The sequence below is a fragment of the Artemia franciscana genome, chromosome 9 (genome assembly GCF_032884065.1).
Source record: "Artemia franciscana chromosome 9, ASM3288406v1, whole genome shotgun sequence".
NCBI lineage: Eukaryota > Metazoa > Arthropoda > Branchiopoda > Anostraca > Artemiidae > Artemia > Artemia franciscana.
The window spans coordinates 26,481,773-26,507,131 of NC_088871.1; the positions used below are offsets into that span (position 1 = coordinate 26,481,773).

Sequence of the window (25,359 nt, forward strand, 5' to 3'; positions counted from 1 at the left end):
AGTTATAACCAATACGGTGCTTGGTCATAAAATGGTCCACAATTTGATATGGTATTAACGTGATGTTAAGACAGCAAACCTTATTATGTTATAGTAAATCGAAGACTGGCAGGATCAATACAAGATACTAGGTTATATAAGAGTGCTGTTATTGATGTTAAAAGTAAATATCACCATCTAGTACTGTCAAGGGTTAATCTAAGGTTTAAATTTTGGAAGGGTTACTATATCCCGAGAAGGTATGATGCTGGTAGACTTAAGGATGAGAATTTGAGTGAAATTGTCCAGGGACAGTCGAATACCATACTTGACAATGTGGAAGATGGTTGGAATAATTTTAGAAAAACAATTGGTGAAGTTTCTGATGTCTTAGGGGAGAAAGTTAACACTGCAGCTAAGAATATTAGTGAAAAGGCTTTATGTTTAATAGAGGAAAAGGGGTTCGTATAAGAATTATCTGAGTGATAGATCATATGAAGGCAAAAGGAATGTAAAGAAAGTGGAGAAAGCATTAAAATATTAAGTAAGGAGGCATGAAGTGGAGGTCATAAAAAAATCGCCGAGGATCTGAAAGATGCAGCTAGACGGCATAATGGCAAAATACTGTGCTGGCATGTTAATAAATTGAGGGAGCAGTCAATCCGGTTTTGTCCCAGTTAAAGATAGGAACGGGACTACAATTACTGAAAAGGAAAGTGTAGAAGAGATGGGCGGAACATTTTGAGAACGTGCTAAATCGAGATACAGTTTCAGGAAGACATAGAGAAAAATGAAAAGCTTGTGATACCTTGGATGTGAAGGAAGATTTGTTTTGTTAGGAAGAATCAGCGACAGTACTAAAAGGATTAAAAAATAATCAGCCTCCAAGTGCTGATAGTGTTGTAAATGAGTTTCTTAAATATGGTGGCTCTGAGGTTAGAAATAAGTTACGACTATAAATATGATTTTTGAAAAAGGGAAGGTACCTAACGATTTTAAATCTCAATTAAACCACTGTATAAGAAAAATGATGAGTGAGTGTCGTAGTTATCGAGGCATTAACCTGGTCTCTGTAGGTAGCAAATTACTTAGTAATATGATACTTTTAGATTGAGAGAAACTGTAGACCCTCAGTTTTATAGATAATGAGCAAGCGTTCGATTCTTTTGATAGAAGAGCTTTAGCAAAGGTCTTATCCTTGTATGCTATACCAACAAATACATTAAAGTGATTAGTACTACATACAAGAACAACACTGATGCGATTAAGGTAGGAAATGAGTTTAGCAGCTTGTTTTGTATTTTGCATCTAACCACACATTTCAATGACCTTCACTTGCATTTTGATTCGTCCTGATCCTCATTGTCACATGTCTTGTAAACGCATATTTTTTTGTTCTTCACCTTTGTTATTGGGTCGTTATGATTCTCGCTGCCACTTATCTTTTAACTGCATATTTGTATGTTCTTCAATTTCGTTTTTGACTTGTTCATTTTTTGCTTTCGCTAATATTTTAACTACATATCTCTTTGGTTTTAACTTTCGTGTATCATTGCTTCAGACATTTTTTAGTGCCTTTTGCCTAAGTTGCTTGGATTGGTCTTGTGACTTTTGATTTTGGTCAACATGATTGCTAAACTATGTAGTCTATCCTGATTTATTGTTGATATCAGTTTTAATTGGTTTTAGTCTTGAAAATAATTTCTTTCCAGAAGCAATGCTTACTGGAATCGTTAAGAACATTACATAGTTTCGAAAATCAATTGTACATTTTGATGGCAGCACGGGGCCCCTTCAAAAGTGGGACGCGATTGGACCCAATCGTTCCAATCGCCCTTTTTCCGGTCCTGCATCCAGTACCAGAAGGGAGAAAATATGCACAATGAAGTTGTCGAGTGAAAATGGAACCACTTTCGAGAATTATTTTTTACATGCTCATCCATTTGTAATGGTGCCAGAATTTAGAATTTGGTTTAGATGTATTCTACTTTTTTGCAAATATGCAACACATTCTGCCATACCCCATAAAGAACAGGCGTATGTCAGTTTTTTTTACAAGTGAGATTCCTCTAGTTGGTGATTAATCAATGGCCGTATGTAATTAATAGGAGGCAGGGAGACCAACAACGTTTAGGGCAAACTTATTTTTTACACAAATAACTTGTGTAAGGGGAACCCTCAGTTCCCCTTACATGAAGGGGAAGAATCCCCTTCAGATACGGAATTCAGAAGTTACTATGTGTTTGAAATATTCCTTTGAGCTCAACAGCTTCCCCGGTGCACAGTAAAGAGTGCCATGTACGCAGCCTTTTTTTTCTTTTCGGAAGGCAATTTATATATTGAAAATGTAATTATAGCTATGATTGGCATCTTTGAAAGGCTACTTTTAAGGAGCAAAATCAAATAAATGAAGTCACGACAATTCCAGTTCATTAAGTTTAAAATGTATTCCGTAAAAATTTGCACGAGTCATTGCCAAACCTTTTAAGAGAGCAAAATGTGTTCTCTTTTCTGAATATTCATTTCACCTTGAGCAACTGGATTGAAATAAAATTGCTCCTCTTTTTATTTATTTTTCTAAGCTAGTTTTCCGCTAAGCCAATCTCGGGCTAGATTAATTGAAGGTTCAGCATACTTCAACCGAGTATTATATCGCAGTATTTTCAAGATTAAAGAATACCAAACTTTGAATCAGATATTTAACAGTCTATACACAACCTTGAATGTTTAAGAAAATGCTTATTCATATTATATTTATACAATGATTATACAGCGAGTTATGTCCAGAGGGCCTCTTGAAAGCTCAAAATTTATAAAAACGCATGAACACTCGGAAATTCATATATAGAATTCAAAGTCAAAAGACAAAGTTAAAAGTGCAGTCTTAGGAACTTGTAAAAAAATAAATAAATATTTCGGTGCTCTGTCTATAAAACATTACTTCGATTCAGTTTTCACATTAAATTTCTGCCATATTTGCAAAGTTAAGTTAAAGGATGTATTGGCTCATCGCCAAGCAAATTATTGATAGTTCCTCCTAAAGTTCGTAGAGATGGTTATCAGTTATCCTTAGCAAAAAGCAAAGGTTTAACTTTAGGACAAACTTCAGGGCATGGATAGAGAACGTCAAACAATAAAGTGATTCTAAAGCTAACAGAACATAGTATTACCACGGGTAAAAAGAACTCAGGTAAACAGGGTGTGTGTCAGACCTAACATACATTTTAAATATGAAAAGAATTGAGAAATTCAAACTTATATTGAAAATCCGCATGTAAAGACTTAGTCAAATAGACCAAAACCCATATCTTCATCTTCTTCCTCGGACTCTTCCTTCTTTTCTTCTTTAGCAGGCGCCGCAGCAGCTGCTGTAGCTGCAGCAGGTGTGGCAGCGGCAGCTGCAGCAACAAATTTAGAGGGATCCTTCAAAAACTCTTTAACCGTCGTAGCTTCTTTAAACTCTACCTCAGTTGACGCTGCTATAGCCAACAAGTTTTTAAAGCCATTAATGACAGAATGGGGTACTGATGCAATGGTTGGATACCCAATTTTAAGAGAAATGGCTGCAATGTTGCGGACACCCTAAAATAAGGAAGAAAAATCAATATCTAAACATCTCTCACAAGTGTCACAAGCCAGTTCTATAATGTTATCAGTAGAAAGATAGAATCATAGAATATCATGAGAACGAAAGTATTAAAAACATCATAGTAGTCAAACACATCCTGATAACGCACTGTAAATAAGAAGCAACTTGTGCTAATAGTAACCATAACTAAAAACAGATTTGACATCAATATGCATTATCAAAAGAAGTTCAGTTGTCAAATACACTAAAAAACAAAAACCTTTTTCGAAGCATTAAAGCCTTTTTTGTCGACAATCCGTGTCTCAGCTACAAAAAAATGGCAGTCGTAAAGAACCAAGGGAATACAAATCTGGCTAACAATATAGGCTTGCGCAAACTATACCGGCTAGTCACGAGTGACGAGCAAAAAAGAAAGATATCCTAGCCTCTGCGCTGGCCAGGGATACCCATTGGAGGGAAGGAATTGACCCCAAGATTAAAAAAATTCCCTTACGTATCTTTGTCTTAAAAAACCACCCAGAAAACCTACCCAAGTTTTTTTTTTCTAGTGTGACTCAGGGTTTAGAGGATGAACATTTCAACAGTGTAGGGAAGAGGGGGGAATACACTCGACACCGTTTTCATTGTCTAAGATTCACATCACTGAGTTAAGCTCTATCCCCCTGTAATAAACCTTAAAATGAATAGCAACGACTCCGTATATAAAAGGGGGACCCCATCTCCATAACCTCTTTGGGAGTGCCACCCTTAGGTATGGAGAAATACCCACTGGAGGGAAGGAAGGAATTGACCCCAAGAGTTCAAAAAAAAACTCATGTATCAATATTAAAAAAAAAAAAAAAAACCACCCAGAAAACAAGCCCAAAAGTTCTGCTGAGTGTGACTCAAGGTTTAGAGAGTGCATGGTTTAGTGGGGGGGGGGGGTTACACTCGACACCATTACATGCCTGAGATTCACATCTCTGAGTGGAGCTCTATCCCCCGGTAATAAGCCTTAAAATGAACAGCAAACACTCCGTATAGAAGAGAGGGGCCCAATCTCCATAACCACTTTGGAGTGCCACCCTTAGATACGGAGTAATTTCTGTTCGATTAAAGTTTCTCTAATGTCGGTCTTATTTTCATATGCAAGAAAACTTGTTTTTTATTTATTACAATAAAAAAATGATATGATCACGAAATAAGCTATTATTTTCTTGGAGACGATCCATGCCCTTCGAACACGTTAATTGTTGTTGCTGAACAACAGGTTTTTAGATGCACCTGAATTACTTAACACCAAAAAGTAAAAACATATAGATAGGCAATCTACAATCAATTAGTATTATATGTTTTCCTTCAGTTTGAAAAGTATATAGAAAGGTTGTTTCTGTCCGAACATATCAGGCTTTTAGATAGGTTAAAAACTTTTATGGACTCCCAAGTAAAAATTCTAGTGATTTTCAACAGTTTAACAGTAGGGGCAGATTAAGTCTATCCGGATTGTATAAAAGTATTCTCATTAGCTAATAGCAAGTATATAAACTGGCTTTAAAATCAACAGAGTTATGTTATTATTAACTGCAAAGATTTTTTTTAAACATTACAAAATGACCTATGTTTTCATACTGTTTTGAGGAAACAGCCATTTATTTACAAGCAGTTGTATGGTTGATTTACAACTTGCGATTGCAGGCAAGAATTTATTAGATAACGTTTCTGAAAAAAAAAGTTTTTCATGGACTAGTCTTACGGCCTGTATAGTACATAAATCTAGTTTCACAATCCATATGCTAACCCATCTCATACATGCAAATAATCAGCGGTTACGTGTTCAGGGGATGCAACAAACACCAATAGGAATTTCATATATTTTGTTGACCAATTAAGTCCTTTCCCCACTCTCAAATAAATTACTAAAACACGGTTTCATCCGCGTCAAAACAATCACTCATTAATCAAAAATGGAAACAAACTAAATTTCCCAGAAGAGAATTCACAATTTATAAAAAACTTTTGTGTCTTTGAATAGTGGAAAGTAGTTGACAGAAGTTGTTTCCCAACATTTAGTTTAAATTTTTCCTCCAAGATCGTCTTGGAAATCCTCAGTATGGTCATTTAGCGGTTGATACCAAACTGTGTGAAATCGTTTACTACATACTATATTTATATGTTTACATGCATTGACACTATTATTGAGTAAATTGTTTGACGAGTCAAAGCAAATTGAGAAATTACAAGTAATATTGGTATTTCCCCCCCCCACCAAACATTCATAGACACCAAGGACGGTTCTGAAATTCATTATCTCATTCTTTTACCTGTTAAACGCTTTGTTTTTGCGTAAAACACAGAAAGATACTTCAGTCAGAAAGATAGCCTTAAAACAAGCATAGACACATACAGCATGTTGTTCATAGAAAGGACAAAATGATCAATTTTTTCACTCCAAGACCTTACACTTAATATGAAACATTCAGAGTATTTATAATTACTACAAGTAAAAATTTCGACCTGAAGGTCACACGAAGTTGAATGCAGGTGGTTCTTCTGAATTAATTTTCACAGCATAGCTCCACTATAGTTTAGACGGTTTTAGCCATTAAATTATACTTTAAATATTACTTAATGTTATACTTGACGATTATGAAGCCCTCAGACCTAGAACAGAGCCTCCTTTTATCAACACAAAAAAAATATTACACGCAGTAGATTTACAAACCAAATATGTACCATTAGAATTGTATCAAGAATTAAAAAAAATGTATCTTTCTCAATAATCACAAAAGAAACCTTGAAATTAGCTTGGATATATCAACCATTGGACTTCAATATTTACAATAAAAATAAGTGAACTTACAGCCATGAAGCGTTCACGGAGCTCATCAGCTTTGATATCAAGGATAGCTGGACTGAAAACGGTACCCGAATCATAAACTTGCTGGATAATTAAACCATACGAAAACGGAGAAATGTTCAACATGTTCAGTAGTGTAGCAGCTGAAGCATCAACCCGTTCACCTTCTTTGATCAAATTCACAGAGGTCTGCAGAAATAGAACAAAGATATGTTCGTCAGAAATAAACAGAACTGACAAAAATAGTAATTAAGTAAAAAAAAACTATTTAATCAGCACCAGGAATCAGTATCATTAGGATCAGCAAATAAAATTAAGTATCATCATAAAACGCAATGCCTTAAGCATAATAAAATATAAATTACCTTGCACAAAAAAAAGCTATTAAAAATAATTTAAGAGAGGAATAAAACAAATTCAGAAAAAAAAAAATCTTTTTCAAACATTTTAACGGGATCATTAGGATTCGTATAGAACAAAAACTGACAGCATCAATTCATAACTACGTCAATTATATACACTTAAAGAAATATAAATTAGGACCAGGAAATTTTTTTTGGTACTGGCAAATTAATTAAGCATCATATTCTAGTTTAGTATCATCTAAATATTCTTGAAAAAGTAAGAAATTCGATGGTTTAAAATAAACATAAAGAAGAAATAAATGTTCAATGCAAGCACAAAATTTTATAAGGGTAATTTGGGCTAAACCCAAACTGACTAAAATTTAAATTTACTATAAGTACTTTTTCAGCCAACAGTCATAAAAAATTACCATTTTAGAAAAGTTGTTTTGCTCGCCCCCCCCCCCCCTCCATAACTAGAATGGTAAAATTTGTTTAACTGGGAATCTATCTTAGTTTCTTTTTCATATTGAGTTATATACAAGAGTGGTTAAGCAATTTGAACTTGCATTTTAGATACATCTTAAGTTGGACAACAAAAAATCTACTTTTAGCATCTATACATTCAGGCTTGAACCTTTCGTTCATAATTTTTAAACTCAGCGTAAAGCGTGATAAAGAGGAAAAGACTTACGATAATTTCAATAGTTCCTTTGGAAATCTTGGTCGGGATTTGAAGAGCTTGAAAGAAAGACGTTTTTTCAGGACCAAGGCCAGTGTTGATAGGGTCGATAGTGACCGGGCATGGAGCAAGGGCGCCTGCACGAGCTGGGGCCCGAACTTTGTTTTGCAAAAGTTTCTCGCGCACTTCAACAAGATCTTGCTTTGTGAAGACAAAACCAACATTGGCTTTGATGTGGGGAAGAAGTCTGCAAGCAAATAAGATTCATTAGAATTTTACGTGTTTTTTTTTTTTAATAAAAGGCCGTGAGTGGCGTCAGTACCAGGAATCATGGATCATCTCTATCACAAGAACGAAAGTAAAAGCATCATACAAGTCGAGTTTTCCAGTCTAAAATTTTACAAGACAATACAACTTGACGAGAAAAAAAAACTCAAAAACAATTCTTTTTCCAATAGCGGAAACTCAAAAGCGGTTTGAAAAGACGGCAATCAAGCTCGTCTATGCTTTCTTATTGAGTTTTGCGCACAATAGAGGACTTGGTATGACAGCAAGATTTAAACCTTTAAAAAGGGATCTTATAAATCTAGATTTAAAGACTATCAAGTGTATTCCCATTTTTTCCCAAGAAATTTATCACACTTGAGGTTCTTAAGGACACGAAACTCAAACCAATATATTTTGTTCTATGCAAAATATATTTATAGCCAATTTGAACCAGTGAAGCCGTATACCCTTGATCCTTTTAAACTTTATTGTGTGGTCAATAACCTGCAAACAGGTAACACAGGAGAAATTATTTTAATTTTGGTGAATGGGTAGGGTAAAGTGTCAAGACAACCCAATGAATTTATGGTTCATGTTCTTTAGGATCTACCCCAAAAAGAATAAGAAGTTTATAGATTATCTTTAGTGATTTAATCCAGAAAGGTGGGCAATGAGAACCACAAGCGCTACTTCCCAGGCTGGCATCTGGCAACTTCATTAAGAAATCGAAAATTTCAATAAAATTAGGTATTTGATATGATTAATCCTCAATGCAAGAACAAAAGCTGAAATTTCTATCTTATGCAGCAGTTATATTTCAAGAATTTTTTTTTAATTCAAGATGCTCTGCATAACCATGATTAGCTAGGAAAAATATTGTGAGGGTAAGTTGGCTAGTTGAATTCCAGCTGGTAGACCTAGTGGTGAAAATCTTACACCCTCCCAGCAATTTAAAGCATCTAAAAAGCCAACTGCAAGCCATTTTTGTGGAAAACAAAATACCAGACGACGTTGGTAATTTTTCTTTGACACTAGCGTCACTTTCGGCTCTTACAAGTTTCTAATACTTTGGTCTCCTCAAATGACATGGAGAGTTCGGCCATCCATGGACGCATCTACACAGAGCCAGCCCAAAATAGCAATTTTGTCAGAGGTGGAACCCGAAACTTAATGACGGCACATCGGAAAATTTGACCGATCACACTACAGCAGCAAATGACTTGAATTATACTAGTTAGTATAGTTAGTATTAGTTATTAGTATAATAATATATTAATATAATATATAAAATAATATATATATATAACATGTACATGACACTTGTCTCAAGTGTAATTCAGAAATATTTTGTCATTATCTGATTTACACATCAATTTTGCATCATCTCTTTATTAATATTTAGAAATGCATAACTTTAGACACTGAGCTAAAAAAAAAAATTCTTTCAAATGTCTACTCCAACCTACTCCCCCCGACACACACACAGCAGCCAGAGAGAACAACTACTCTAAATTGACATTGGGAGAAAAATTCCTATCGTCAACCTAATTTTGTAAATGGCAAACTAAGCCAGCTGATTTTTTTGCAATGCCTTTACACATCAAATAATAAGAAACGCTACGGAAGGGCCATTGTTCTTAATGAAAAACAATAATTAAATAAGAGCATCATTTGATTCCCCAAATGATACCCTTTCTAAATACAATATTCATTACTTTGACAACCCCCCCCCCCAATGGTCCCAGATATATACCCTAAGCTTCATAAAGACAAAACAAAACACTGCGAATAAAATACTTACTTTATAATATACAGCAATCTCTAATTTATTAAATTTTCATCTTTCTTGCCATTTTCATCCATATGTTTAAATAATTTTTGACAATACAATTTCATTTAAATTCATGTGGACCCTGGTAATAAGATTTTGAAAAATTACAAAATATGCAACAAATTCACTATTTATACTTGCAATCATTTCTAAACTCGTGTTTCTTTCCAAATCGTCCGAAAAAAGAAGCTCTAGCTGTAGATTAGGAAAAATAACATGTTCCACCATTTTTGAAAACTTATCAAGAAGATTTTTATTGATTTAAATATGAATAAAAATACAGAGATAAGTGAAAAATTGACTAGTAGGTTAATGGATCCTTGCTGCACATCATAAAGTAACAATTACATTTACAGTCTTTCAATTAGGTTTTTATAAAATCTAGGGCTTTGTCAGAGCAACTAATATTATACTAGGTTGCTTCCTTCAAAAAAGTCACTCTTCTACAGTATTACCAAATAATAGCAGATACCTTTGATAGAACTTACTTTTCAAGAGAAGGGTTTTTATCCAAATGACCTTTGATGGCTTTGCGGATCATTGTATTTTTACCCATAAGAATAACGGCTGTTCCTCTAAGAGACTGACGAATTTGTTGAAGTTGATTTGATCCAACATTGTCACAGCCAACAATGAACAGTTTTGGATATTCATCCAAAAGTTGCTATAAAAAGAGAAGTAGAAGTAAAAGTAAGAATTAAATAAAAGAACATCACATACAGAGGAATTTGTACCAGAGAGATTAAATTAAGAATAAAAATAAATTAACCAAATAAGTGCACTATAAATAATCTTAGAATTTATCGAATACATTTTTTAATATTATTCGTAGTGCTTAAGACAGTTTAAATGTTTATTTCCTACTTCGAATACTAATACCGCAACGTAAAGTTCGTTGCAATCCCAAGCTGCCTGAGGCCAATGCAGCAGTGGAAAATCCTCCTACAAAGTTCCACTCTTTAACCCCTTCAATGGGATCTTTTAAATTCTTTTTTTTCAACTCTTTACATCCTATACAGGGATGACCTGCTCCTCATATGGTCCAAGCCAAAAGACAAAAAAAGCATGATCTTTGGCCATCTATCATACTTCATCGATAACACGTGGCTTATTAATCTCAACCTTTCAGGATTTGACAAAATTATTCAAACAGCATATTGTGTGATACAACAGTCAAACAATTACCTAAAATAATTTTTATACAATTTCTCCAGAAAGACTATTTTTGCCAACCCCCTCATTATCCACCTTAAAAGCCATACTTGACCACTGTCATTACCTTGACTTCTCATATTTTGATGACTAATTTTCTTATTCTTTGAAATATTAAAAAAAAATGCCATGACTATTCTATTTTTTGTATTGTCACTGCAACATCCAAGATACGTATGCAGACTTTTTCCTGAATGGGGGATGGTTTAAAACAGAGAAGCCATTTTTTTTATAATTTGAACAAGAAGTGGCTAGAAATGTCAAGAGAGTTCATGATTTGAGAGTTGTCATAGCTCAAGAGTCCTGAGCAGAGTCCCCTGCATATCAGTGATCTTCCATCATCAGTAATAATACTATCTAGATAAATGAACCCATCGACTTCATTGATTTTCTTGTTACCTTTAACATCACCCAACCTATACATAAATATTGAAACCTATTTTTACAACCTGAACAATGAAGATCTTAAAAAATTCCTTCATTGAGGAAATGTTTTTTTTCTATAACACCCAAATCAATCTATTTACCCAATTTAAGGCTAGGAGAGTTTTACTTTTGCTGATGCTCTCCCACAACCTATACATAATACATAGAAGATAGTCTTCGTCATGTTTCTTAGGCGGGAGGAACACAACCCTGCTCAATTCTTCCCTTCCTTGTTAATTATTATGCCTAACTTTTGAATAAGTTAATTTAATTATGACCACTGAGAAAAAGCAACTTGCATTAACACTCTATTGTTTATGCTCAGGATATGAAATACAAGGATATATGGTTCGTCAGGCAGTTTATCTATCTGGGTAAGGAACTTATTGCCAACAATCAAGCACATGTTGCATTAAGCAGATTGTTTTTTTTTTAGGATTGTGAATTGAACAATTAAACTGTAACAAGATAACAGGAAAGATTCGTTGCACTGATGATGCAATAAAAACGGATTAATTATAATAACAAGCAAAGTGAGTTAACTAGACATAACCTCATTAATTCATCAATTGTTAATGAAATAAAACTAAGATCTCTATAATTACTTCTGATTTTTATTACCTTTCTTATAAAAGTTTATTTAAAGTGTTCCTAAATGAACTATAGCCTATACTTCTCCCTTTTCAAAATTATATTTACATCTTCAGTGTCTTATCTTACAACTGCCTAATCTTATGTAACCATCTGATCTTACAACCACCAGTCATCAAAACCATTTACCAGGTTATTAGCAACCAAGACCTCACTTGCATTCAGCAGCCAAAAAATGACTAGAATCTGTTAGTAATCAACTGCAAATGCATAAACTGATGAGACTTTGATACCAGCACAAAAATTAAAATCTGTTCCACTTACCTATCATTGGGTAAAGTTGAACTAAATGCCCTGACAATTTTTTTCTCAAGAGGATAGGAATACAAATGAAAATGATGTGTTCAAAATGGATTGGGCTTCAGATTCACAAGCAAAATTATTTTTTTAATTTTTAGCCCATTTTAGAAACAAGCTTTTATGTTGTTTTTTTAATATCTTTGACTTTATGACATTTCTCTAAGACTAGAAAGTCTTCAATCTTCAGAAAAAATTCTCATTTATAAAGTTCAAAACTTAGTGAACATAGCCATGGGAAAGTCTTCTTATGGTTTCACTACCAACTCTTGTAGAAGTGTCTGTTTTTTACTTTTTACAGTACCCAATCATTCTTTTATATAGTTTTAGTTATACACAGGGGAGTACACAACATGAAAGAATTGTCATGTTGTATTTTTGCACCGTCACATTGTATCATGTTGTATTTTTGCACCGTCACATTGTATTTTTTGCACTGGGAAGTAAGTGCATGATGTTTTGGAAGTAAGAAAAATAGCTCATATATTTAACATTGCACAAGGTAAATTCCTTGTGCAGAAATTACCCATAGCATATACATGGCTCATTTTCAACCAAAATGTCTCGAACCACAAAAAATGGATCAAACCACAGGCCCTATATTTCCAAGAAGAGCTTCAATCCACTGTGCTACAACAAGGTAACTATATACAACTCCTCAAAAAGTAATTCTTTCTTCCATTTCTAAACAACAAAAATAAAATTCAACAACTGAAAAATATTACAGGTTCTCCAATTTTCCTTTTTCATCAACAATTTTGCTCCTAAATAAATTTAAAAGTCACAGATATTAAATATGGACAGCATTTTTAATAAAAAAAAATTATGAAATGTTCTACTTATTTTTAGTCTTTGCAAAAGCAATATTTTTTTCTTTTTTTTAAATATTAATGGTATATAACAAGGAATAAAATCAAAAGTTGGACATTCATGAAAATGATTGCCTACATTTGAAAAACAAAAATGAAATGTGCACAGAAGAAATACATAATTTTACTGTATAACTTCTGCACTTAGGGATTAAAAAAACTGACATTTTAAATTTCCCACAAAATAAATATTATCAGTCATTAAGTTACTTGTTTTGGCTGTAGTTAGTCAATACAAATTGAAAAGCAAATCATCAGTGCAAAAGAATGACTGATTAGAGCAACAGGCTGAAAATGAGCTTCTGACTGAAGCATTACAGGACTTAGAAGACTATATTCATAACATTACAAATGATTAATACTTACAACAAGTTTGACAAAATAATTGGCTTTCCATGTAGCTTTGTCCACCCTGGGCATCTTGAATTTGGAAACAGGAATTTAAGGACTAAAAAATATGAAAAACTATTCATTTTGAAATTGGGAATACTACAAAAGAAAAACATACAACAATAGTAAAATGAAATGCATCAGACACAATAGAAAAGCCAAAAACAAGAAGCACAAGGCAACATATTAGGAATGTTTGAAACTTTTCTCTTAAGTAGCAACAAAATGGTTGAGGACAAATTTGGGCCCCTCTGATGTTAATTATTTTTTATTTTCTATGGCTTGCTTGTTTTTTCAATAATTTTTAATATAATAATTTATAATAATTATAATATAATAATTTATAGTTTTTTCAATAATTCTTAGCAGAGATCAAATATTTCTGATCAAAACTTAATTAAGTTAAGCATATAAATTGGTCTATAGCACTGCAAAATAAAATTGCCACCCAAAAGACCTTTCTGCAAATTCTTGAATGAGCTAGACCAAGCTTGAAATTACCTAAATCTTTGAAAATATTCATTATATGCTTTGCTGTGAAAAATCAAAACTAACATTAGGCTGCCTGTAATTCAATACATTGACCATTTTTATTCACATACCAACCACCAACCATGTTCCTTGTATTATCCATGATTGGACCCTTTTATTGTGGAAAAAGTCTATCACTTTTTCTAATTGTTCTTTTTATTGTCTAGTGATTTTTTTGGCTTCTTTGGAAAACTATTCCTGCTTCTTAATGTGCAGAATGATTGTAGCACTTTGCATGCATCCCTTCTGTAGGCCTATTTTAACCCTATCCCCTCTACTGTGCAAATATATAGCCTAATTATGTATGTCCAATGCATTCCACCACCCATGCTTGATTTTCTGGTCCTTATTGGGTCATAGTTTTTTCTATTTACAGGAACAGAGGTTGAGACAAGAGAAATGCAATGGGGGAATATGACAAAAAAATTGTTGCATACTAGGAGGGGGGGGAGTGAAGTATAGCAGGACCATGCAAAATCAGCAAGCTACAATTATTTGGTATGTTATTAAGTATAAATTCTTTCATCTGTCTTGCTATGTTGGAGGTGATTCAATTTACAGGAAAATAGCCTAGGTTGAAACAAGACACAATGGGAGAGTACATCAGAGATGTACATTCAAGGCTTATTATTTGCAAGTTAAAGGGTTAGGGCAAAAGTGTAGCAGAGCTGCATGTAAAAAATGTTAGCTGCAATTATTCTGCATAATTACCAGTTGCTTTTCTGCATAATCCAGACATTTACCATCATGGTGCCACAATTATAGCAGATCTTGGTAAAATTCTAGTTGAGTTACATATTGCTATCTCAGAAAGTGGTTAGTTTAGGAAAATGAAACTTTCAGGGATGGGTCTACAGGCTAAAGTATATCCTGGGAAGGTATTTTAAAGCACCCACCTCCACTCCTTCTCTCTAGAGAGCCCTTAAATTTGCCTATGTGACAGGTCTATACCTATTGGAATTTCAACAAAACAGCATTAGCCTATACCTTAATTTTCAATTACCAGTTGCTTTTTCTCTACCTTTATCAGTTACCAGTTGCTTTTTCTCTAGCCATATCAATGTTTTTTTTCAAAATTTAGGAAATGTATTAGCATATCTTTAAAACCTTATAAATTGGGATTGAGCAAAGTTGTGAAGCTGAAAACAATTTTGCTGTTCTTCATTCAAGCAAAAGATCTATTTTACAAGGTTTCACTTTTATAACATTACATATTTTTGAAGGTCAGAACCCTCTAGAGGGAGGAGTGGAGGTAGTTAGGCTACTTCAAAATACCTTCCCAGGACATACTTAAGGTTGTAAACCCAAGTCAATCAACTAGAATTTTACCCAGATCTTTAATAGTAGGCTAATCCATTTCTAATGGAAAAATGAGAATTAAGTGTAAAAAATTAGTGTAAAAAAGAGAATAGTGTATTACTTTGAGATGATTTTTTTTTAATAGTAACTATCAAAAACTGACCATGTTTAGAAATAGCATATAAAGAGAAAACTAATGACACTAGGCTATATATATACATATATATATACATATATATATATATATATATATATATATATATATATATATATATATATATATATATATATATATATATATATATATATATATATATATATATATATATATATATATATATATATATATATATATATATATATATATATATATATATATATATATATATATATGGAGTTTTCTTCATAAGGGCATCTTCTTGTCTGTTTGATTGTATTTTTCACATAGCCAACATTTAGCCCATAATGCCAGTTTCATGTTTTTGGTTAAAAAATGAAACATCTTAGCAGATGGATTGTAAATAATAACACTTCAGTAAGAAGATGTAAGGAAAAGCGAGAATAGCCTACAATAAATAACAACTGAAAAGTATGATTTTGATATTAAGAGCAAAATTAGCAGTATAGTTCAAATTAAAATATGTTAATGCTTATAGAAAGGATAAATATCAAACGATGGCAACGATAATTTGAGATACAAAATTTAGTTAACATACCAAGCTCTCTAAGATATCTAATTGAAGAATGTGATGATGAATTTGTGTATTTTACAGCTTAGTTACTGCCATCTGATGTTTCTTAGAAAAAAGGTAGCAACCTAATCGTCAATGTGGGAAATGAATATTTGACCTTGTCTTAAGCTCCACGTTCTAGTTTTATCCTAAATAAGTTGTATGCTGGATTTTACATTACGAATAAGAAAAAAGCTGTTAGGGAAACTGAAAAGTTAAGACCCAGTCGAAACGTAAGATTTTGTGCTGTACTTTTGGAAGAAAAGAAATTATTTGATAAAGTTGGGACTAAATGCTGGTACAATTATTAGAATACTATTAAAAATCAGAGATAACAGGATGGATAAGAGAAAAAAGCACCGAATTTCTAGAATTATCAGCAACAACAAAGGACTTCGAAAAATAACCCGGGGTTTCCACTGCCTCTTCCATATTTAAAAAAAACTTTGTCAATGTCTTATTTTTAACAAAAAAAAGGCATTTTTTTGTTAATTTTCAAATAATGTGACCTGATGCCCTCTTTTAAGCGTGTGTTCTGAGATTCAATATATGACTTCCGCATACCCCAAAGCTTTCCTGCTAACACAAAAATTTGACGATTTTTCCTTTAATTTGATTTTAGTATGTTAGTAAACTTAACAGACATTCTCACAAAATTATAAAAAAGAATTCTTTCCAAATTTAATGAAGTAAAAAAAAACTACAAGAAGATTACGGTTAATTAGCTTTAAATAAAAACCTCACTTAAAAAAAATCAATTTATTTCTTCTTTTTCAAAAGATCCGCTGACCAGCGGAGATGATGTTTGCAGATAATAAAATCTGTCGAAAAGTACATTTTTAAGAATATTTTGCACAGATCTTGAACTAATTCAAAGCGAAATAATGATCCTGTATATTTTCGAAAGTGTGACAAAGCTAAATCACAATAACAGCTTGCATTATTAGTTAGATCTTTCAGGGTAAGTTGTAGTGGATTTTGAACTAGCAAGAAGAAACTATGCTTATTCTTTTAATATACTTCTACTGATATTGTAACTAACTGCACGAAAGGCAATGATTTGAAACTTTTTGGGAACGCTTACGGGGAGTTCCAATTAAACGAAAACTATATGCATGTCGGTATTAAAAGGGTACATAAATCTTGATATAGGAGAAGCTTTTCTATCATAACTAGTAACATCATTGATAATTTAAAAGAGATAATTTGATCAGAAATTAAAAGTTCTAGTGCCCTTTTTAATGGTTAAAAGTGATTGAAAGGCAATCGGCTTTCTAAATCTGTTTCCCTGAAAAAGACTGTGTCAATATAAAACGAACAGAAATTCATTAAAAAAAATTTCCAATAACAAGTTTTTCAAGGAAAAGTAAAGAACTCCATTAAACCAAAAATGAGCAAAAATAGAATCAAATAATTTAGCAAGTGTAGAACTACCACAAATCAGCATCAATAAATAAAACCGGAAACGAACCATAAAAAAAATCAACATCACCTAATATTTGTCTTATAAAGGCCAAAACGTCATATGTGCTTTACTGAAAACAAAATATATTTTGAAGATTCGCTCTTTTATAAGGTTAATAAATCCAAATTTTTTTAGATTTTTAGTAAACAAATCATCGAAATTAAACATTCTTTATTTTCATTTGTTTATTTCAGTTTAACTTAATATTTTAGTGATTTTTTTTCTTTTGATTTTTTTGACAAACCGAAATCATACTGGTCAAAATAAAAACTGTTTACAGTAAAGCGAAAATAATGATGGTTCAGTTACTACTACAGTCCCGATATCCACTACTCCTTCCTTGTATAGTAGTTTAACGGTGATAGGTATTTTTGGGAAGTGTTTTAGTAGCCTGCTCAAAATTTCCCTGTATTAATAGGGAGTATATTCAGTTTAGTCCAACTTGTCCGTCAAAGCTTCGTTATTTGTACAACCAACCAGGTTGATAGAATATAGTGCAAAAGCTTTCTTCAAATCCAAGTGGCACATCCTATGGCATCCAAAGTTCCGCAGAGATAAAGCCAAATACTTTCCTTTCTAGGACCCTTTCAACTTTTTCTGTTGCTACAAGTGTCAGGATAGGTAGAATATAGGGCAACATCTGTCTTAAAATCCGAAGGACAATGCCTATTTCTTCCTGTAGTCCAAAAGGTGTATACTAAGTTGCCATGGGGACTCCGTCTCCTCAAGAGAGAAATATACGACTGCTGTAAGGTTTGAGCCTGTGAACCCATACATAAATGTGTAGCACGCTCATTGGTAGAGCTAACAAGCCTTTGTTAATAAATTGTTCTTAGCAATACATTCTACTCATAAGGCTTCATACTAATCAACTTTGCTCCACTTTGAGCCGGCGGGTTTGGGTATTGTATAGCTTCCCCGTAAACCTCAAAGTCTTCCTTTCCACAATGATCCAGAAGGCGTGTGCTGTGTTGTCATGGAAACACAGTTATCCTAAAAGAATAACAAGAGCTAAGAGCTCATATGGCATTTGTGACGAGGTGGGAAGATCCAAGAGCTCATATGGCATGAGCTCTAGCAAAATTCTAAGAAACAATAGACTGATTTAAAAGGAAAATCAGAGGCTTAATTTCGATTGGGATTTAAAACAAGAGTTCCGAGACACGAGGTCCTTCTAAATATCAAAATTCATTAAGATCCGATCACCCACTCTTAAGGTAAAAATACCCCATTTTTTTTAATTTTTTCTCTCCCTTCAACCTCTCAGATGGTCAAATTGGGGAAAACGACTTTATCAAGTCAATTTGTGCAGGTCCCAGACACGCCTACCAATTTTCATCGTCCTAGCACGTTCAGAAGCACCAAACTCGCCAAAGCACTGGAACCCCCAAAGAGATCGGATTCGTTTCGGTTACATCAATCTTGTATCTACAAAATTTACTTATTCTACCCACCAAGTTTCATTCCGATCTCTCCACTCTAAGCGTTTTCCCAAATTTCTAGTTCTAAGATTTCTGTGTTCCCCCTCCAACCCCCATGTCTCCAGATCCAGTTCGAATTGAAAATGGAGCATCTTAGACATAAAATCTTTCTATATATCAAGTTTCATTAAGATTCGATCACACATTCGTAGGATAAAGATACCGTAATTTTCACGTTTTCCAAAATTCTCACGGTTTCCCTCTCCAACTCTCCCAATGTCACTACATCTGTTCGGGATTTAAAATAAGGGCTCTTTAGCACAAGATCCATCTAAATATCAAATTAAATTAAGATTTTATCACCAGTTCGTAAGTTGCAAATACCGCATTTTTTCTAATTTTTCCGAATCACCCCCCCCCCCCCCAATTCCCCGAGAGAGAACAGATCCGGTCCGGTTATCTCAATCATATATCTTGGATTTGTGATTATTTTTCCCACCAAGTTTCATCCTGATCTCTCCACTCTAAGCCTTTTCCAAGATTTCCGTTCCCCCCCAATGACGCTGGATCCAGTCGAAATATAGAATAAGAGGTTTGGGTTACGAGTTCCTTCTAAATATGAAATTTCATTAAGATCCGAGCACTCCTTTGTAAGCTTAAAATACCTCATTTTTTATTTTTTTAAATTAACCCTCCCCTCCCCAACTCCGCCAAAGAGAGCAGATCCGTTCCGGTTATATCAGTCATGTATCTAGGAATTGTGCTTGTTTTCCCACCAAGTTTCATCCCAATCCCTCCACTCTAAGCGTTTTCCAAAATTATAGGTTTCCCCCTCCAACTCCCCCCAATGTCACCAGATCCAGTCGGGATTGAAAATAAGAGCTCTGAGACACGATATTCTTCTAAATATCAAGTTTCATTTAGATATGATCACCTGTTCGTAAGTTTAAAATGCCTGATTTTTTCTAATCTTTCCGAATTAACCGTCCCCCACTTCCCCCTCAGATGTTCGAATTGGAGAAACACATATTTCCAATTTAATATGGTCTGGTCCCTGATAAGCCTGCCAAATTTCATCGTCCTAGCCTATCTGGAAGTGCCTAAACTACCAAAACCGGGACAGACCGACAGAATTTGCGATCGCTATAAGTCACTTGGTAAATACCAAGTGCCATAAAAAACGATGTTTTGTGTATTTATAGTTTTATTCAGGGTTAATAGCCCGTAGGTAGAATAGCCTATGTAGGTACGTAGAATTTTTTGTAAAAGCGAAGCTGAATTGCCTCAAAAAAAGTATATGTACATAGCAGACTTGTCGAGCATCTATAGCAAATGCTCGTAAAGACAAATATTTGAATCATGAAATCAGCAGTAATAGACAAAATATTGGAATCGTATACGTGCGTTGTCAAAAAAGTGAACACTAAATCTCTTTGGAGTACCAAAAAGAGTCAAGTCTATAAATGGTGGCTATGCAAGAGTAACATATCCACATAAACTGGTGCTCAAAGAAAATGCAAACCTAAAACTAATAAAACTACGAGGGAAAAATTCTTGCTTATGTATACGGTAACACGTTACTTGTTTCATCATCGTTCTGGTATTAGTATTCAACAAAACACAAGAAGAAGACAGGCCTACTGCTGTAGCAATGACATTAACAGTATTTTATTTATCCCGGAACTGCTATCTATGTAAAAATAATTTAGTATTTAACATTGCAATCACAGGCCAAATGAAAAGGTCATGGACATATAATAGAGAGAGAGAGAGAGAGACACTTTTATTATACATATCATCAATATACAAAAAAAAACCACATCAGCCACTTTAGAAAGTCAGAGACTTGTTAGTAGTGGCTGATAAACATTAATGAGCACCAATACCAACAACATTAACAAAAAAAAAAAAAAAAAAAAAATTGGGAACAAGAAAACAACAGGAAAACAAAGAATAAAAAAAAAAAAAAAAAAAAAAAAAAAAAAAAAAAAAAAAAAAAACAACAACACTTAAAAAAACAAATCAATAAGCCATCCAATTTAAATTATTTATTTATTTTCTACTCAGAAGGTGATTCTTCAGTCTACTCTTAAACTGGCTAACATTTTCAGATAACCTTATACTCATTGGTAAAGAATTCCACACTACTGGTCCAGCAAACTTGGGACCAAAACTTCCCCTCTGAGAGCTGCGACACTCATATACCAAATCATCCATATTTCTAGTCTCATAACTGTGGTATGAAGAATTCCTTATAAACATTTGACGAAAAATTTCAGGGGACAAACCATAAATACTCTGAAATACAAATATAGCAAGTTGATAATCATGAAGTTGGCTAACATTAAAGATCATAAGTTTCCTATAGCAATTAACTGTATCATTTTCACCATGGACATAATTTCCTAGTAGTCTAATAACTTTATTTTGTAAAACCTGAACACGTTTAAAATTTGTATAAAATCCACCAGCCCATATCACACAACCATAAGAAATATAAGGCAAGACAATAGAATGATAAAGAGTTAAAAGGGCAGAATGAGGTAACTGATTTCTCAGACGCCGAATCAATCCAAGCCCTCTAGATACCCTAGCTGCCACCTGATCACCATGTGCTTTCCAATTCAGATTTTGATCAAGCTGGAAACCAAGGTATCTCACCACAGCTACTTGTTTCAATGGCCTATTACAAAGAAATATTTTTCCATTTAAATCAACTGGACTTCCTTTCCTACTAAATAATATAAAATGAGTTTTTAAAACATTCACTGATAAACGGCTAATCTTTGTAAAAATTAAAAGATGACTTAAATCTTGATTAATTTTCTCCACAAGATCATCAGCATTTCTTGCAGCAGCTGAAAATACCGTGTCATCAGCGAAAGAAGTATTAACAACACCCGGAACATAAAACCGCATAGTATCTACATATACAAGATATAGTAAGGGACCCAAAAAAGAAACCTTGCGGAACACCACAACTCATAAAAAATTTATTAGATATAACATCATCAAAACATACACGTATCGACCTCCCTATCAAATAAGATTCAAACCACTTTAAAATACTACCTGTGACTCCAAGTGACCTTAGTCTATCAATTAAAATTTTAAAATCAACCGTGTCAAACGCTTTTTTAAAATCTATAAAAACCGATAAAGTCATTTCACCATTTTCCATTGATGTATTCAGAAAATCAAGAAAATGCTGCATAGCATGAACAGTAGAATGTCCTTTCCTGAATCCGAACTGACTATCACTTAAAAAACCATGTTTTGTTAAATGTGCATAAAGCTTTTTATGCATAACTTTTTCGTACATTTTCGAGAACACCGATAGTAGAGAAATCGGTCTCCAGTTAGTCAGATCAGTCTTTGAGCCACTTTTGTGAAGAGGAATCACTCGCGCCTCTTTAAGCTTTTGCGGGAATTCTCCCGATTTCAGTGATAAATTAATCAAGTAAACAAGGCATGGTAGGAGATAAACCATAATAAGCTTGAATGTCTTAAGGCTTATACCGTCACTATCTAAAGAGTTTGACTTAATACTATTTACAATTTCTTTCAACTCCTGCATATTCGTTTCTTCAGCCTCCATTATTAGTCCCAGGCCTCTATCATCAATGAAAGCTTCCTTACTTGTTCCTTGACTCAGTGGCTGGTCTTGCTTTTGAACCACTTCACCAATCGTCGAGAAGTAGGCACCAAAGGGATTCACAATGCTCTGCTTGCCTTCATAGACTTTTCCATCCACAATTAGTGAAGTTGGTGTATTTTTCTTCTTGTCACTACCCAACACTTCTCTCAAAACCTTCCATGTTCCCCTTGAGTCCCCCTTTGTTTCCCCAAGTTTCAATTCATAATAACTCTTGAGACAAGATCTTCGTAATGTATTCACTTGATTTCTTTCTTTTTTTTTAACTCTTCAAATATATCAGCACTTTGGCAATCTAAAAATGACTGATACAGTAGATTCCTCTTCTTAATCATCTGAATAAGTTCTGATGTAACCCACGGCTTTCTCGGTGATTCCCTTGTATTTCTCAACACTTTTAGTGGACATGTTTTATCATATATCGGCTGGAGAATATTCATAAAAATATCAAATGCATGGGATGCATCTTCTGTCTCATCAAAAACTGGTTTCCATGAAACCTTACTAAGTTCCTCAGCAAGGTTTTCCATATTCTGCTTCCTTAATTGCCGCATTTGCTTTTTTTTCTGCCTTTTTCTCTTTGGCAATTACTAGTGGCACAGAAGCAACAACTGGGAGATGATCCGAACATGGGTATACCAGAACATCAGCAGCACTAGATTTCAGGTACTTCGAACTAACAAAAATGATATCTATTATAGTTGCTGAATGACTAGTTATACGTGTCGGGACCCCAACAAGGGGAAATAAATCATTTGAAACCGTCAAATTAAAAAAATCAAGATTAATAGCATGTAAATCATACAAATCAAAATTAAAATCTCCCATACAAATAAAATCTAACTTGCTAGATACCGCAGCTCTCATTAATATCTCAAATCCTTCCGTGAAATCCTCCAAACGAGCACTTGGTGGTTTATAAAACTCACTTACAATAAGTTTTTTTGAATTAATAGCCAGTTCAAGAGTAAACGATTCCCCCCTTTGACGGCAAAATATCCTATTTTTTACAAGGAATGCTAGACCTCCCCTTGCCATCAGCTCACGGTTTTTCACAAATAATTGGTAACCTGGAAATTGAAATGAAGGCAGAAAATGCTCAGAAGTCAAAAAAGTCTCACAAAAACCAATAACATCAAAATAGCTATTAGACAGATCTAGCAAATGCAAGATATCATTATAACTTGTAGTTAGATGACAATTCCAATGGCATACACTAAGAAAATTCTCACTTTTTTCCCATGACGACGACGTAACTGGAATATATTTACTCAATCTTTGGCAATCAAAATCAATCATTTATTAATTAATCAAATCAAATTAATCATTTGCTATTCCATCGCGAAGTATATCATTCAGTCGAAAAGGGTCAGATTCAAATTGTCGCAACCGATTCATGCCATTCAACTGATCAGACATATAATACGTAAATAATCAGTTTGCGAATCATTATAAACGCATAGTTAACCTATATGAATAATTTTTTTTTGCAATACGAAGACAGGTGGAATAATAATGAAAAAAAAAAAAAAAAAAAAAAAAATGGGTTCTCCATAGGGGGGGGGAGAGTGGCCAACAAGACGAATCATAAGCAAACAACGGTAAAAGAAGATAAGCAAGATAACTCACAAAAAAGAAAAGATCAAACAAACGAAGACAAAACAATAAACAAATAAATACTACAAACGAGAAATAAAATAAGATACTAATCTAGAAGGTGTCTTCAACCTTCCTAAGCCTCCTAGAAGAAGCTTCACCTGGTAGGCGAGCAAAAATACGGCCTTGGTCCGACCAAACGTTCTTTGCTCCGAACTTATCTCTAGCACTGTCCAGGATAATCTTGCGCTGCTTCGTGAGATATTCATTCACAAAAACACCAGATTTCGCTAGCTTAGACTTCGCTTTAAAGACAGTATGCGCAACATCTTTATTAGAAAATTTGACAATCACAGGGGCAACTCGACTTTCATCACTAATCTGAGCTGTAGGGTTGGGTAAGCGAAAACGTTGCATAGAAAGAATTTGATCACTCATAAGAGCACTCAAGCCCATTTTGTCCTTTATTATATTGTGCATTGTTACTTTAAGGTCAACACCAGGGGCCTGTTTGACCCCTACGAATACAAGGGAATCAAGCTGAGCTTCTTGTTGATACTCGTCAAGTCTATCTTCCATTTTTGCAATACGATTTTCCAGCGACTCTATTTGAGCTCTTAACCCCTTAAGTACTTTGCCAATTTTATCAAATTTACCATTATATTCGACTGATAATCCATCATAAACTTGGGATATTATCTGTTCAGCAGTACCTGGGTTGATACTATTTTTTTGTGCTATTTTATTTATCCCGGAACTGCTATCTATGTAAAAATAATTTAGTATTTAACATTGCAATCACAGGCCAAATGAAAAGGTCATGGACATATAATATCTCTATATTAGGTTGCCATGGAAACTCCGTCTCCTTAGAAAAAAAAAATTAATGCCTGCTGTAAGATTTGAGCCTTAGATCCCATGCATAAATGGGTGACACAATGAGTGGCAGAGCTAACAAGCCTTTGTTAATAAAGTCTTCTTAGCAATACATTATAATCATCAAGCTTCATACGAATGAGCCGGCTGGTATGGGAATCTGAGAGGTAATATAAGCACCCATTCTTCTGTCGGTTGAATAGTCTTAAACAGTTCTTCACCTGTTAGATTCTGTGGACTAAGAAACATCATGGCCCACGGTAATTTTTTCAATTTTTTTTCATATCTTTTAAAGACAATGTAAAGACAATGACAATGTAACAGGGAATTCTGTTATGGAATATTTGGAGAATAGAACGAAAGTAGTATACGTTGTTTCTGAGGTTTTTTTTTTCCAGGTAGAGTTTATTCT

General features: G+C 33.8%; 2 protein-coding genes across 2 annotated transcripts; both read right to left on the reverse strand.

Moving 5' to 3' along the window:
* Positions 1-3,219: 3,219 nt before the first annotated feature.
* On the reverse strand, positions 3,220-15,989 carry LOC136031207 (large ribosomal subunit protein uL10-like). Its single transcript, XM_065710575.1, has 6 exons — positions 15,920-15,989; positions 13,350-13,431; positions 10,017-10,192; positions 7,443-7,677; positions 6,408-6,593; positions 3,220-3,561 (listed from the first exon to the last, which is right to left on the reverse strand). The coding sequence occupies exons 2-6, from the start codon at positions 13,401-13,403 to the stop codon at positions 3,262-3,264; spliced, it is 951 nt and encodes a 316-aa protein (XP_065566647.1). The 5' UTR covers positions 13,404-13,431; positions 15,920-15,989; the 3' UTR covers positions 3,220-3,261.
* A 4,883-nt stretch (positions 15,990-20,872) lies between these two features.
* Positions 20,873-24,650, reverse strand: LOC136030799 (uncharacterized). The gene is made up of 3 exons (XM_065709846.1): positions 24,204-24,650; positions 21,893-22,688; positions 20,873-21,744 (listed from the first exon to the last, which is right to left on the reverse strand). Exons 1-3 carry the CDS (start codon positions 24,648-24,650, stop codon positions 20,873-20,875), a joined length of 2,115 nt encoding a protein of 704 aa, XP_065565918.1.
* Positions 24,651-25,359: the final 709 nt, after the last annotated feature.